The following is a 15999-nucleotide window of genomic DNA, read 5'->3' on the forward strand; positions in this document are numbered from 1 at the left end:
GTTGTCAATGGAGAAAGCCGGGTGAAAATTTATTATCGACCTGAAAACACAACTTGTGAGTGAAGAACTCGCGTCAGAATCGAAATCAGACGGCGAGGGCGGAGTTGACGGATGAAAGTACGGAAGGGAACCGAACGAGGAAGGCGTCTTGGGAATCCAAGGATGTTCCGAGGACGAGACCGATTCCCTTAATCGGCTCTTCCACTGGCAAATGGAGGACTACGAGCTGCTGTATGGGTGCAACATGTTGTAGGTTGACGAGGAGCCGAACGAGAACGAATTTCTACCAGCGTATGGGGAATACACCGAAGGGGATGCCCCTGTCAACGAAGTACCAGCGCACAGGTTTGACATGACGAAACCAATCTAGTACGAAGAGTCCGTAAAACCTACAAACCTCGGCACGGAAGCAGAGCCAAGGAACATCCTGATTGGGGAGGACTGGAATCCAGCCCTGAAAGCCGCCGCGTTTAAAATATTCATGGAATACAAGGATGTATTCGCTTGGACGTATAAGGACCTTAAAGGGGTGCCGCCAGAACTGTGCGTACACCAAATTTCACTGTACCTAGGGTCGTACCTGTATGGAAGAGGCTGTACAGAATGAATAAAAACTATGCGGCGAGAGTGAATGATGAAATTGAACGTATGCTCGCAGCCGGGATTATTTTTAAAGTACAGACCAACGAGTGGGTGTCGCCCATAGTGATATCCCTTAAAAAGGAGGCAAACCAGATCCGAATCTGCATGGATTTCAGATGCCTTAACGCGGTCACTATAAAAGACCCGTTTCCAATACCATTTATGGATAGCATCTTGGAGGAAGTGGCCGGTCATGAAATTTATTCATTTATGGATGGATTTTCTGGGTATAACCAGATATCCATTGCCGAAGAGGACAAATTAAAAACCACCTTCATAGTGGAGGATGGCGTGTACGCGTATAATCGAATGCCATTCGGATTATGCAACGCGCCAACGACATTTCAACGGATAATCCTTCACATATTTGAAAAGATGTCAGTAGGGAACTTCAGGGCGTTCCTTGACGACTGGTCCATCTACAGTAACCAAGATGCACATCTGGCCGCACTTGGCGAATGCATGGAGAGATGCAGGCGAGCCCGCCTAGCACTCAACCCCAAAAAATGCAGATTCATGGTGCCTCAAGGGAAGCTGTTAGGACACATAGTGTGTAAGGCTGGACTCAAGACTGACCCAGACAAGATTCGGGTGATAGTGGAAATGGAGGCACCGACAGATGCCACGGGAGTCAAATCCTTCCTAGGACACATAGGGTATTACAGGTGATTTATCAAAAATTTTGCTCAAGTATCCTGCCCTCTGGACAAGTTGACAAGGAAAGGTGAACGGTACACATGGGGGACGGCTCAGGAAGAGGCTTTCCAAGAACTGAAGTCACGGTTGGTGGGTGCGCCAATCCTAACATATCCTGACTGGGACAAAGAGTTCCATGTACACGTTGACGCATCCAATTTTGCCATAGGGACCACACTGGCGCAGGTTGGCGATCACAGATCACCCGATCTACTTTGCAAGCAAACTCCTGTCGAAGGCAGAGAAAAATTATAGCACCACAGAGAGGGAAGCCCTCGGGATGGTGTATTCCGTCTAGAAATTTTGACATTACTTGCTGGCCACCCCGTTCACATTTTATGTGGACCACCAGGCGTTAATGTACCTAGTAAACAAGCCAATTATCCAAGGACGAATCAGCCGATGGCTGCTATTGCTTCAAGAATTTACATTCAACATTATCGTAAGACCCGGGAAGAGCCATGTGATAGCTGACTAGCTATCGAGAATCTAGTCGGGAGAACCAGCCAAAGGAGTGAATGAAGATTTTCCAGACACTCACTTATTTCGCATCGTGGTCCTCCCCGCCTGGTATGCAAGCGTGGGGGAATACTTGTCAACATCACGGTTTTCGAGGGAGATGCCACCAGGAGAAAGAAGGAAACTGGTACTGAGGAGCAAGACATTCCAACTCATTAATGGCCTCTTGTACAAAATGGGACCCGACTAGATCCTACGGCGATGCGTCCTAGAAGAGGAAATTTGGGGCCGACACCACAACCAGGAAAGTTCTGTTGGCAGGACTGTGGTGGCCGACACTACATAATGACGCCAGAGAGTGGGTGACGAGCTGTGACACATGCCAACGGGTCGGACAGCCATTGAAGAGGGATTTTACGCCCCTCAACCCATCGAATGCCCAGGAACTGTTTGAGAGATGGGGATTGGATTTCATAGGACCATTAATACCAAGTAGAGCCCGACAGTGCAGATACATTGTAATGGCAACAGAATACTTGACCAAGTGGGTTGAGGCACGGGCCTTGCCGGACAACTCGGCAGTCAATATAGCAAAATTCATCTATGAACACATCATTACGCGGTTTGGGATTCCAATCCAACTAACGAGTGACAAAGGACATTTTGTAAATCATATAATCCGATTGCTAACAATGGAGTTCAAAATCTTCCACTCCCTTATCAAGCCCCTACTATCCGCGGGCGAATGGGCAGACCGAGGCGACCAATAAAATAATCGTGTCTGTGATTTATAAGTCTTGCGGAGTGGAGAAGGATGACTAGGAGGAGCGCCTACCGTCAATACTTTGCGCATACCGAACAACTTACAAGGTAACTACTGGGCAGACTCCCTTCCAGCTAATGTATGGACAAGAAGTCATGGCACCAATTGAATTCATGGTGCCGAGCCTCTGAATGGCCATTGATAATCGACTTGGCGACATGGAAAGCCTAAGAGAGAGACTGTACGCTTTGAACAAATTGGATGAATGAAGGATGATGGCTCAGTGGGCGACAGAGACAGCCTAGCAAAGACGGAAGGTTTGGCACGACAAGCATCTTCGGCGAATGAAGTTTACTCCTGGGCAGTTGGTGTTGAAATTCAATGGAAGGAACGAAATCAAACTTGGGAAATTCAAAGTGCGATGGCTAGGGCCCTTCAAGGTACGCGAGGTCAATACCAATGGGGCGATTAAGTTGTGAACGCTGGACGGGAAGGAGGTGCTAGACGCTGTCAATGGATCGAAATTAAAGATTTATCACGAACGGTGGGAACCTGGCCCCTCTAGTCTGGATGTTTGTCAGTCTATTATAAGATTTATTTTTTTTTAAAGTACGGTCCGTACGACAACCATACCGAAAAAAAAAGGGGACATGGGGCCATCGTACGGTGACCACACCGGTGGTGGAACCACTGAAGGTGGGGCCACCATGCGGTGGTCACACCGACGGTGGAACCACCGTGCGGTGGTCACACCGAAGGTGGGGCCCTGACGGTGGATGCCACCGGCGGTGGATGCCACCGTGCGGTGGTCACCTGCACAAATAAAACCCCCCCACGCAACACAAAAGAAATAAACGAAAAGAAAGACGAAGCCCGCATACGCCTGCGTAGACCACACAGCCACGCGAGGAAAAAAAAAAAAGACCACCGCACACACAAGCAGACCACACAGCCACGCGAGGGAAAAAGACCACCACGCACACAAGCAGACCACGCAACCCACGCAAGGAAAAGGAGGAGGTCGTTACGAAGGTGTCCAACGACCGTACGATTTTTAACCGGAATTCAGTTATACCAGAGATTAATGGATTCAGCAGGGAAACGAAGTTGGAAAAAACAGCTGCAGGCTTCCTCTAGTAGCAGCCAGGGGGATAGCAATATCAAGGTTTTAGCATCAGGCGTATGTGTTGCAGGCAACACCATGGATGCCAGCGCTCGATAGAAGCAAAAGCAGAAAGCACCACACGCTGCCATAAGTGTGAAAGGCACAAGTGGAGTGGGCTATTTGGATGCCCGTATTTCCTATCCGCGAGTATGAGGTTGCCCTACGGTTCATGGTAGACACCTTCGACAGGCACACATGCACCAGCACTTTCGAATACCTCGGGAGGGATGTTACCATATCCTTCAAAGCGGGGGACTTCACGAGGGTATTCGACATTCCAGGCAGACAAGGCAAGAAAATAGAATTGAAGGCTAAAAAGATGAAGCGGGAAGAGAAGGAGCGGTGGATTAAATTAATCTCCAAGAACTTGACGACAGCAGAGTTGGACAGCGTGGCTAATGCCACTACGGGTCGAGGAATCCGTTAGACTTTTGTTGCAGAGGGCCACTGGCGATGCATTATGAATGTCATCAAGAGCAGATTGACAGGGTCGGGTAGGGCGTCGGACATCGCCCTCCCTCAGATTATGCTTATGAACGGGTTGATGAATGGCATCATGTATGATTGGGCCGCGTTACTCGCAAAGCGCATGTATGAGTTTTTGACGTTGCAGCATCGCACATTTTATATGCCACACTACACTATAGGGTTGTTCCTAGAGGCCACTCAGGAAGCAGTGCCCGAGGAAGAGTTGGAGGTACGGCCACAGGGACCGTTGGCAGCAAGTGAGCCTCCAATAATGTATTGGACGCACTTGGACATTGGGCACTCTTCCGCGAAGCGAAAACGGGCGGTAGATACGACCTCGGCCTCAGGGCAGCCTGACAGCGAGAGGGATTCCAGTACACAAAGGAATCAGAAGCGAAAGAGGAGGATGATAGTAGCAAGGCAACGGAGGAGCAGGTCCTGTTTGCCCCACCCCTGCTACCGATGGGCACGCTGTTGCCATCATCTAGAGTAGGCGGCACCTTTATTCCAGCCTTCAGACAGAGCCGCACGCCAATTACACTTGGCCCCCTACAGCAATGGGTAGCATCATCGAGCCCAACCACAGCGGCACTTACCGAGGACATGGCCAAGTCAGGGACGAAGGAGTCACTGCATCGGGTAGTGGTCGCTGAGGAGGAGGGGCTGAGGGAGGTGGTGGATACAGAGCCTCAGGTGTGGTTGGACGTTGTGGGGAGTGATGCAGTGGTGACTGTGTCTGCGTCTTTGTTGGAGGAGTCGACGACAGCAAACCATCCCTCGGTCGTAGAGATGTGTGCCGACCTGTCGGTCGTGGCTATGCAGAGCTAGCTCACACAGCGGTTTCAGATGACATTGGCACAACCGAAGGGAGCTATTGTATTCTCCCCGTGTCAAGAGACTAGAGCGGAGGTAGTCGACTTGGACGACTCATCGAGCGAGGCACATGGACTCATAGTTGGGAACGAGGTAGGGGAGGTCGCCTCTGCTGGGCAGGCGCCAAGGGATGGTACACCTTCGATGGCGGAGGAGGTACCTTCACAGCAGGATGCGGTTGTGCCCGTTCCACCGGAGACTTCACAGCCTTCGGCGCAGACAAGGGAAGATATTGAGACCTATCTAGCTGACATGGTGACGAGGGGTAGGCGGGTGGTGGCCGCTACCCAAACACAAGCATTGCAACAGGTGGTGGTGGAGCTAGAGCAGGTCTTACAGTTTATGCGAGTGGGCTGCCCGGCAGCCTTTGCTACCTGCTTTGAGTCTCAGGGTTGGCCGACTACTGAGACAGAGGAGATGCTCCAGGCTTGGAGGCTGCATCAACCCGTTGTGGAGAGTCGGCTGATGACAATTGTCCGCGAGATCGAGCAGGTCTATCGAGATGCCTATTGTACATTGAGGCGTACACAGCAGGAGTCTGCGGTCTGCAAGGCTGCGTGAGTAGCATTGGAGATGGAGGTGGCAATTAGCAGGCCTCATGGGCAGCCGAGAGGGCGCAGTTGTTGGCACAGCTAGAGGTGGCCCGCGTAGAGACGGCTGAGACCCGGGCAGAGAAGGCCGAGGTAGAGATTCGCCTGGCGGCTGAGTAGAGTGTGAGGAGCCACGTGCAACAGGAGTTGGATGTCGTCAGTACCGAGAGGAGTCTGTTGCAAACTCGGTTGGTCTACCCAACGGAGGCAGCGGATACAAAAGAGGAGTTGCTGGAAGCCGCACACATGGTGAAGACAGCTTTGGAGAAAGTATTGGTGGCAGAGTAGGATGTGACTATACGCTTTCAGCAGGTGTATGAGCTCCACACCCGCTTGGCGGCCCAGACACTAACATCTCAGCCTTCTGCTTCAGGGACGCTTCCTCAGCCCCCTCCCTAGTTTTTCTGATATGTATATAGTATAGGTTGCATGATCTCCATTTTTGTTGTAAGTCACCTGGAGACGACTTTTCTTTTGGGGGGGGTGATGTTGGCGGCATTATTGTATACGAAAATACGACTAGTTAATTATGTGTAATTGTTTTGGTTAGTTGGCAATCGAGGGGTGGCAGTTGCGGTGCAACGATTGGCGCTCGCACCCCCTCGGTATCTTTATATACTTCATAATGTAACTTGCAACACACGAATTATGAATGGAATAATATCTCTTATACTTGTCTGATACCTATGGCGTTATCATTCTGCATTACATGCTTTATGTTTTAAGTTATTCACCCGAGAGGGCAAACAATCTTTCCTTGGATCTGACTGTGTCAGTTAAAGACTGTGGAAAAACAGCAGTAGTCTATTCATTTAATGTCATGTTGCCTTGAAGGTTGTTGAAGTAGTAGTTAATGTCACTGGACATAATAGATTGGATGGAAATCTAGTGGGTTAGTTGAGCCTTATGTTTTGTTCCTTGAGAGTTAGTTGTACTCCAATATGTTCAAGTCCAGTAAGGGTGTAATGCCCCCACTTTGAAATATAATTTAATAATAAATAATGATAATAATATTAAAATACAAAAGAATAAAAATATAATTTAAATTAAAATATAAAATAATATAGTTAAATATAATTAAAATTTAATTAAGTTAATGAATGGTCAAAAGACATGAAATGAAAAGTTGTGACTCCCTCAAACATGAGATATAAAAGGGAGAAGATAACCTCATTTGAGGGGGATAATTTGGGAATCAAAAGTGCAGATATGGTTTAAATAAGAAGTGCAGAACTGATTGTGAAAGGTTGTGTCCCTTTCAAAGGACAGAAATAATAAAGTGTCACACTCTTTTAAAGGGTGCTAAGGGTGAAGGGTGTGTCTCTTGCCAAAGGGCATACATGATGAAGAGGTGTGACTCTCCCTCACATTGGAGGATATAAAGTGGAGAAGTTTTCATTTGAGAAGTAGGGATCCATGGAATAGAAAAAAATATATGAAGCATTAGAAGCAGATTTAGAAGCAGACCTAAGTCAGAATTATAAGAGAATCTGGAAGAATGATATGAACATTTATCAAAGAGATCAGAACACAAATACAAATCTGCGAATAGTAATAAAGCAGGCATTGAAGGAAAAGAAGAGGATATATTAAATCAATAACCAGAGAATCAGACTTGATGGAATAGAAAGGATTTTTCACACACACACACACACACACATATATCTGAGTATAGGCAGCAGATCAGATTGATACAAACAACAGACCTGTGCATTTAAATAGACTAAAAATAGACAACCTGTAATAATTCTACAAGTATATTGGGCAAAATTTAGTGTGCTCCCAAAAGGGGACATTACAAAGGGTGGTGAATACTGACTACACATTTAACATACTTGTAATTAGAAACCTTGACCAAGGTGGCACTACTTAAAACATGCGACCGTCAGTTCACAAGAACCATATACACATACTAAACAGATGGTCATACTAGTTATTGAAAAATAAATTGAATGAATGATTCAATAATCGGATAATCTATTCAACAATATACAAGCGTATATAAAGAGATTACAAGGACGACATTCTAAATTAAGAACAAGTCGTTTAAAGTGAACTACTAAAAAGCTAAACGCTAAATAAAGCTTAAAAGCTAATTAACTAAAAAGAAAAAGCTAAATGCTAAATAAAGCTTAAAAGCTAATTAACTAAAAAGCTAAATGACCATTAAACAAGGAACTAAATATAGGTGACTAAAATATAATTAAATATTCTAACACCCTCCCTTAATGGTCATTCTATCTACTAACTACCCTACAGAAGACACTGTAGGTCTTTTGATCACAAATGAAAAGAACACTCTGCTGCAGTGGAGACCCTCCCTGGATCTGAAAAGTGTTAATGACCAAGAATACCAGAATCCATCCAACCTAACGTTGGGTAACCAAACTGAAAACTGAAACCATGATTTTGAGGAAAATCGGCAAACCCTTTTGCAGAAGAGTATCAATTCCAAAACTGACTACAAGATACCACGGTTCTAGATGTTCGCCCTGGCAAGTGCGACCCAAACTAACTGCAACAAAGCACGATTTTGAGGAAAAAACCATCAAACCCTGAAATAGGAACCCTCAAAAAGAGAATTTACGATTTTGAGGAGAAAATCGAAAAACCAAGAAATCTGAGGTTACAAATCATCGTTTTTGTGGAAAAATACGGTAAAACCCAGATAATTAAAATCTTACGCGAATATCATGGATTACAGATGAGATAATTTTTAAGGGACAATTATAAACCCTGCGAACAATTTTTGAGGAAAAAATCATGAAAACTCTCCCATGATTTTTTGTGGAAAAAATCAGAAAACCGATAGACAATTTTTCAGGAAAAAATCGTGAAAACCCTGGGACCTGTAAGACGAGGTCTAACCTAAATCAATCTAATAAAGGTAACGATATTCAGATATTGTGAACATGCACTGTTACCAGGTGTTGTGACAGCTGTTGAACTTTTGACTGTGTTCCAACATGATGTTGGTCAAAGATGCCATCACAAAAATGGAGGTTGAACGAGGTCAACCTAGTGAAAGCATGAGACAGAAGAATCTGATTCAAAAATCAAAATAGAAGCAGCTACACAAAAAATTTGAAACCCTAGAGGAGAATTCTGGCACGAATTTTAAGGCGTGAATTTCGAGGTTTGGAAGAAACCAAAAAAAAAAAATTTTAAAATTGCAAACTTAAAATAGCATAAACAGTGCCCAGAAGAAAAATAGCAAAAATCCCAACATCCACAAAAATAGCAAAAATTGTGAACTGTTTTTAAATTCCAAAGCAAATTTGCTGGCACAAAATTCGAGGTGCGGAAAACGAGGCACCCAGAAAAATCTGAACCAACCCAGAAAAGCTCTCGAAAAACCCATCAAGAACCTAAAATCAAAATGCAAATCCAATGGCTCAAAAATTGAGGCATGGAAAATGATGCACCCAGAAAAATCTGTCGACGACCCAGTTGAGGTCTCGAAAAACCCACCAAGAATCTGCAACCAGAAAAAAATTTCGACTTGAACTGAAGGGTCAAAACCCTAGGAAAATTTTCAATCTTCAAAAAAAAACCTCCAGGTTACAGGCCCGAAAATCTCCAAAACCCTAAAAAAAACATGAACTGCTGCCCAACACAAAGGAATTCGCCCACGAACTTGAAACCCTCAAAAAGCCTTCAAAAAAGCAAAATCGTTTTTTAATAAAAAAAACAATTAAAAAAATCTGGAAAATATTCCAGAAAGGCCATGAATTTTTATTAAAAAATTCGCCAAACTTTAAAGAATCTCATCGACCCGCTCTGATACCATGAAAAATAAATTGAATGAATGATTCAATAATTGGATAATCTATTCAACAATATACAAGCGTATATAAAGAGATTACAAGGACGATGTTCTAAATTAAGAACAAGTCGTTTAAAGTGAACTACTAAAAAGCTAAACGCTAAATAAAGTTTAAAAGCTAAATAACTAAAAAGAAAAAGCTAAATGCTAAATAAAGCTTAAAAGCTAATCAACTAAAAAGCTAAATGACCATTAAACAAGGAACTAAATATAGGTGACTAAAATATAATTAAATATTCTAACAGTTATGGGGTACCTATAGTGTGTGACCGACTAAATTCATGTAGGTTCTAAACACAAGGCTCAGATGGCCAGATGGCAACTAGGTCTAGTCCTTAGTCTGCTACCCTTGCGAAGGGTCAAGCCACTTCTAGTTGGAAGGGGCACGGGAGACTATCAGGGCTATGGTTGGATGGAAAAGCCCTTGATGATGCCCTCCCTCTTTTAGACTATGTCAAGGCTTGTTACAAAGAAATCAGAAGGAAAGCTAAATGATTGTAATCTTTGAACTTATATCTTTCCCTTTGCAAAAGAAAATTATTTATTTAATTCTCTATCGTGTTATTAGCAATGATGTATGTTTCTTAAACTGCTCAATTTAAGTTTAACTACTTTTTAGTTGAAATAGTTAGTTTCATATTTTGATGAAACCAGTTAGATGGTTAGTTAATTTCCTTTTAGCTGAAAGTGTAGATTGGTTGCAAACTCATATCGTATCTTTGATATAGTTCACTGTTTTTCTTTTATTTAGATTAGTGGTTGTTACGTGAGGATTGTAAGAAGTTTCTAATACACACAATATTTTGCCGTGGTTTTCTCCCACAAAGGGTTTCTACATATAAAGTGTGTTCATCTTGTGTTCCCACTTGCTGGATCTTGCATATGTGTTACTGTTGTGGATGATTGAGTTTCGAAAAAGTAAAAGTTTGTTGTTATGCTGATTCATCCCCCTCCCCCCCCCACCATCTTAAGTAAAACTGAGTTCTCTTCAAGAATTCCAACACCAAGTCACAACAATGCTCACCAACAAGTGTTGAGAAACTAAACAAACCCCTACAATATAAATAAAAAATGGCTATATATTGAACAAAATGAGTACATGCTTTCAGCTACAAGAATGGCATAAAACCAGCATTATCTTTATTGCTGATTAGGGAATACATATAAAATACCATGTGCATAACTATTCACGAGAATTTACTCCCATAATACTCTACTTATGTTCTCAATTAGAGCTTATCTTTTCACCCTCTGTCCTTCCAATATACATTCAATATCATCTTGAGCTGTCTACAAGCAACATTATACAATGGAGCATAGAATTTTCTGTAGACATGATCATAAAGGCAATACACTCTTGATATAGAAAAATAAATATGATCCATACATTAAGATAATTAAATAAAATAAGCACAGGAAACATGCACTCCATATCTCACAAGATAAAGCCTAGCTAGTATCTAACCAACTGGTAAAATCTATTTGACATATTTGAACACATGAACGAACATTACCTACAAAACTGTAGCTGCTTCAATAGAAGGAAAAAAATAAACTTACTGCTAATTGAGGCTACCTGGTTAAATGTGGAACATGCATAGCATAACTGGAGCTCAAAATTGAAGAATCGCCAACTCTTCTTAGTGAACTAAAAGATGTTGAAGTATTCAAAATAAAATCTGCATCACCAATAGAGCTTGTAAGTGGCCAAATCACTTATTCTACGTATAAGCATCAAGAGTGTATGAGAAATCCATAGACTCAGACACCTTAAATTTATATGTCTATATAATGATAAGATTTTGAACGATGTGTGCATCCTTGGGTTTCCAGGATTTCATATTCAAACCTTCTCAATTCATTGCAAAAGCTGATAATTGTTGTAAGGGGCCCATCATACTAATCTACTTAAAATACAAGGATATAACAATAAACCTCTGAACTGGGCAAATACAAATTCCATCCGCAATTCAGAATGTAAGGAAACCACCTTAGTGTTATTTCATAACAGGTTTAAGAAGTTAATATAAAAAATTAAGAATATTGACACCATAGTCTATTAAGTTAAGATTAAATTTAATGTGGAAAGCTCAAAATACCCTGTAAGGAAATACATTAGCATACGTTGTTTGCATGTGTGATGGTCAGGAAATCAATCTGCGCAAGCTTCATTCCTGTTTCTGCACACCAAAAATGTTTTTGCCCTCAACAATTAAGATCTTGTCATGTGTGCTATCATTAGCATTTATTTTGGGCTCACCATATTCATCTTTAGCTGGATCCAGAATGAACAAACTCTATGAGCATGGTTCATTTAAGAGGTAGAACTCTAATAACCACTTAATATAGCTAACCATAGTTCAAAAACACACAGGTTTCTCGCCCAACTCAGGAGAACCCACAAGACAAAATTGCAAGTGAACTACCTGCCCTTGGATTCAATGCTAGATAAACACAAGCCTTGCATTCAGACTTGTTCCAGGTACTCACGATTAGTCAGCAAGATCGCAGCTTGGTCTCATTTGATGCAGCATGGACACAGGACACCAAAAATGCACAAAAAACGCAGCATTGTCATCTTTATACACCCCATCTGACTTTCCATTTTCCTCACAAAGCATTTACAATCTCTTCAAGTCGTTGAAGAGATTTTGAGGTGATTGAGGAAGCAGATTTCTGTAATTTTCAAATTTTTTGGCATTCTCTTTTCATGTTTTTTCCCAAGCCTTTGCAGAACTCTTTTACGTTGATAAATTATTCATGTACATGTTTCAGCATGTTCTTAATACATTCAAATCAATAAATACATAGTTTAAACTTTAAAAAGTTTTTTTAAATTTCTTAAAAAAATGCTTTTCATTTCTAATTAGTGTAGGTTTTATCATTTTATACTATTAAAATGCATTGTCTTTCTTACCTAACACTAATTTATTCACATTTCATATGGATTTCAATTAATGTTATTGTCAATGTTTTGCATTTAATGTTGTTTTTTGTATTAAAACAAAACAATTCAATATTATTTTCTGATTTTATCAATGCTAGGGTTTCCACTTTGAATCCAATAGCATCAAGTAGTAAAATCTGATACACTAGAGGAAAGGACGCCACTTGGAAGCATAGCCTACCAGAGCTGATTGAGAACTGCTATTTGCAACTATTGTGGGTTGGAGATGAGTGGAGGCATCAATTGCCTCAAGTACCATCTTGCATCGAGTGCTGGATGTTACATGAAATCGTGTCCCAATGCTGCAGTGAATATAGAATGGAAGATAAAAGTGGCCCTTATACCAACAGACAAAATGAAATTGGAGAGGATGAGGATAAACACGGCCACTACAGCAATGACGAATCCCAACATGGCATAGGAAACAAATGTAGACATGACAAAGATTGTGGACTTTAGTCATGGTCCAAAATTCATAGCACGTCCATTTCATCAAGCTCCAATAGAGTCCACTTGCATGGTTTTTTTGTTCCATGGAGCATGCCAAGAACCTTCACATTAAGGTACAGCTCGTAACAAGGAGAAGAAAGCACATGTGAATTGTGCAAATATTTGGTTCTTCAACAACCTTCCTTTCAACATGGCAAGAAGACTATATTGGGAGAATTTGATAACAACCTTGGCAAATGCAAGGAAACAGGTTGCCTACTCCATACGACATAAGTGGGGAATCGCTCCAAAAAGTAATGGGAAATGCAAAGACAATTGTGAAAAGCCAAGAATGCAATAGTGCAAGTAAGGGAGCATCATATAATCAGATAGGTGGGTAGATGGAAGGAATCACACACTCATCAACTTTCTAGCATTTTTGAAAAGTGAGATGATGTTCTTGACATCCATAGATACCTTGAACAAAGTAAAAAATATAGAAAAGAAAGAAAGAGATTATATTAATGACCAAAAGTAGGTCAAAGGTCTACAGTTTATAACAGTTGACAATAAAAATTTCTAGGAAGAGAGAACCCTAAATCAAACAAAATAAGAACACATAAGATAAATAAAGCAATGTGCTACTAACAAGTAGCACTACAAATAGCAATGACAAGTGAACAAGAACCTGAAAAGCATGTGTTGGTGAAGATTGGAATAAAATCTCATCAAATGTCCCTATCTACATCTGAAAAAGATGAATCATCTAAGGCATCATCAATCACTACGAGAGATAAAGCTTGTTGAGGAGTATCAAGGCCCAAAAAGTTATGCTAGGATAGCCTAGGTGTAATAAAAGCATTTCCTCTAGATACAAATAGCAATGAAGGGCAAACAAGAACCCCAAAAGCATGTGCTAGTGAAGATTGGAAGAAGAACTCATTGAATATCCCTATCTATGTCTAAAATGGAGTTGTTTAAGCCATCATCAGTCATTGTGAGAAATGATGCTCACTAGGATAGCCAAGGATGGATCAAAGAACTTCCTCTAGAAAAAATTGAGTCTAGTGTTGGAGGAGATTGTGTTAGAGGTTGTAACAAATAATGCAATAGCGTATGTGGAAAAAAGAAGATTGCTTGAGAAGAAGCACATAACACTTTTTTGGACATTTTGTACTACCCATTGCCTTGATTTTGTTTAGAAGGACGTAAGCAAACTTTATTTTATCATCCAAAACCTATGGTGGAAGACATCAAGAACTCACAAATATATCTACAATCACCCTTGGGAAATTAGTTTAATGAGAGATCACACAAAGAGGAAAGAGCTTGGGCAAGTGAGGGCGACATAGTTTGCAACTAACCATGTAGCCTTGTAAAGCATTTGTAGTTTGCTAAAATCTTTGAAGCCAAAAGTTTGTGAGCCAAAAATAGATGGATTCTTCTTGTTTAGATAAGGCTGATGAAGAGAGGGTCACTAGGACGTATTTTATATTATCTTTGTGAAGATAACAATAAAGACATTCGAGGCAACTTCGAACTTTGATTTAGATTTAAATTGTATCATGTAATTACACTTTTTCTAAAGTCTTCTTATGAGGTATTTTTTAATTTTTTTTAAGTAATATTCTTAATGGCAAATTAAATTTGTTTGCAAGTTTCAAAGCCTTTGGTCAAGGTTTTGTGCTTGGTAAACAAGGAGCAAAACCTAACGAAATAAGCTTATGATGCCATCATTATGGTCACAGAAGCCACCAGATTCCAAATGATAACAAGGGAAAAAGTGAAATTTAAAATTATTTGGAACATATCCAAGGTGGGACAATCAACTGCCAACTCTTTCATGCAACAAGGTATTATCTCAACCCCAAAGTTCTCTTTTCAAATGACTTCAACATGTTGATGGGGAGGTTATGGAGGGCCTCTCAACATGCATTGAAAGGATGCCAATTGAGGTTGAGGCCAATGACTTGATTCTAGAGAAGTTTTAGATGTACAAGCAAATGAAAGGGAAATTCTTTTGTTTGACATTAGCTATCTAAGTGAGAACCACCAAAGCTTCAAGTAACAAAAAAATCTCAATCTTCGCTTTATTTCACTTCAAAATTTAAAATCTTTGATATGTACAATTATTGCTTACGAACTTTTGTAAGTCTTCTTTGCAATTGCTTGGCAAGATTGAAGCAACAAAAAACCCATATCTTCAAAAGCTAGCCCTCTAAGTTTTGTCCCAAGCTTGTAGCACTTCAGGATGTGAATGCATTTGGAGTTTTTTTGAGGCCATTCATATGAATAAGTGTGACAAATTGACACAAAATCATTTCACTGGCCTCATCTTCATACAATCCAACCTTTGTTTATACATAAAATACATGGAAACAACAGTTCATGAAGGCCCTTGATGCCTCACATTACCCAAGTATACCCAAACCATGTCACCAACATAAAATATGATTGTCCATTGCCTCAATGAAAATTTATTCCTTTGTCCATGACTTCATGCAATGGGGTAGCAATATATTAGAAGTCTTTTACAAACTTACAAAGCTATTGAGCTACACCTGTAAAGCTTTGCGTATCACTCATGGTAGTGCGCTTTGGCCAATTGACAATTGCCTCAACTTTGGATGGATTTTCACTCACCCAACACATGATCAAGGTACACCAATGAAGTTTGGGCATACTAGCACTTTTTGCCATTCAACAATAACTTGTTAACCTTCAAAATCTCAAACAATTTATGAAGATGAGACAAGAGCTAAATAAATGATAACACAAGAGTCAAGAAATGGCCTCAATATCTCATTCATGAGAAGCATGAAGGTCATTGGTGCATTGCACAACCCAAACAGTAAAACTAGCCATGCAAAGACTTATTGAAATATTTTAAGCAGTGTCTTCCACACACCTTCCTTGACCCTCACTTGGAAATATCTAAGTTTAGGGTCCATAATCATGAAGTACTTGTCATGCTGCAATTGATCCAATAGATCATCGATTCAGACAGCGGATACCATTTCTTTCACAGCTACCTTATTCAGTCCTCAATAATTTATACAAAATCACCACGTCACATCTTATTTTGTCAAAATGACAATGAGAGATTTGCTTGTAGAGGTAATTGGTCTAATTACCCCCTGC

The 15999-nt window shown here is 41.1% G+C and overlaps 1 protein-coding gene across 2 annotated transcripts in view; it reads right to left on the reverse strand.

Annotated features, from left to right (window-relative positions):
- The window catches only part of LOC131070822 (uncharacterized), a 120407-nt gene that overhangs the window by 87466 nt on the left and 16942 nt on the right, over positions 1 to 15999 (reverse strand). The window contains exon 3 of one of the 2 annotated variants that reach the window (XM_058006481.2): positions 11059 to 11161. In XM_058006481.2, the coding sequence (XP_057862464.2) occupies positions 11059 to 11161 (103 nt within the window). Of the gene's footprint in view, positions 1 to 11042; positions 11162 to 15999 lie in introns of those variants that run through there. The other variant, XM_058006482.2, reaches the window with a different exon arrangement.

Source organism: Cryptomeria japonica, chromosome 11 (genome assembly GCF_030272615.1).
Source record: "Cryptomeria japonica chromosome 11, Sugi_1.0, whole genome shotgun sequence".
NCBI classification, from domain to species: domain Eukaryota; kingdom Viridiplantae; phylum Streptophyta; class Pinopsida; order Cupressales; family Cupressaceae; genus Cryptomeria; species Cryptomeria japonica.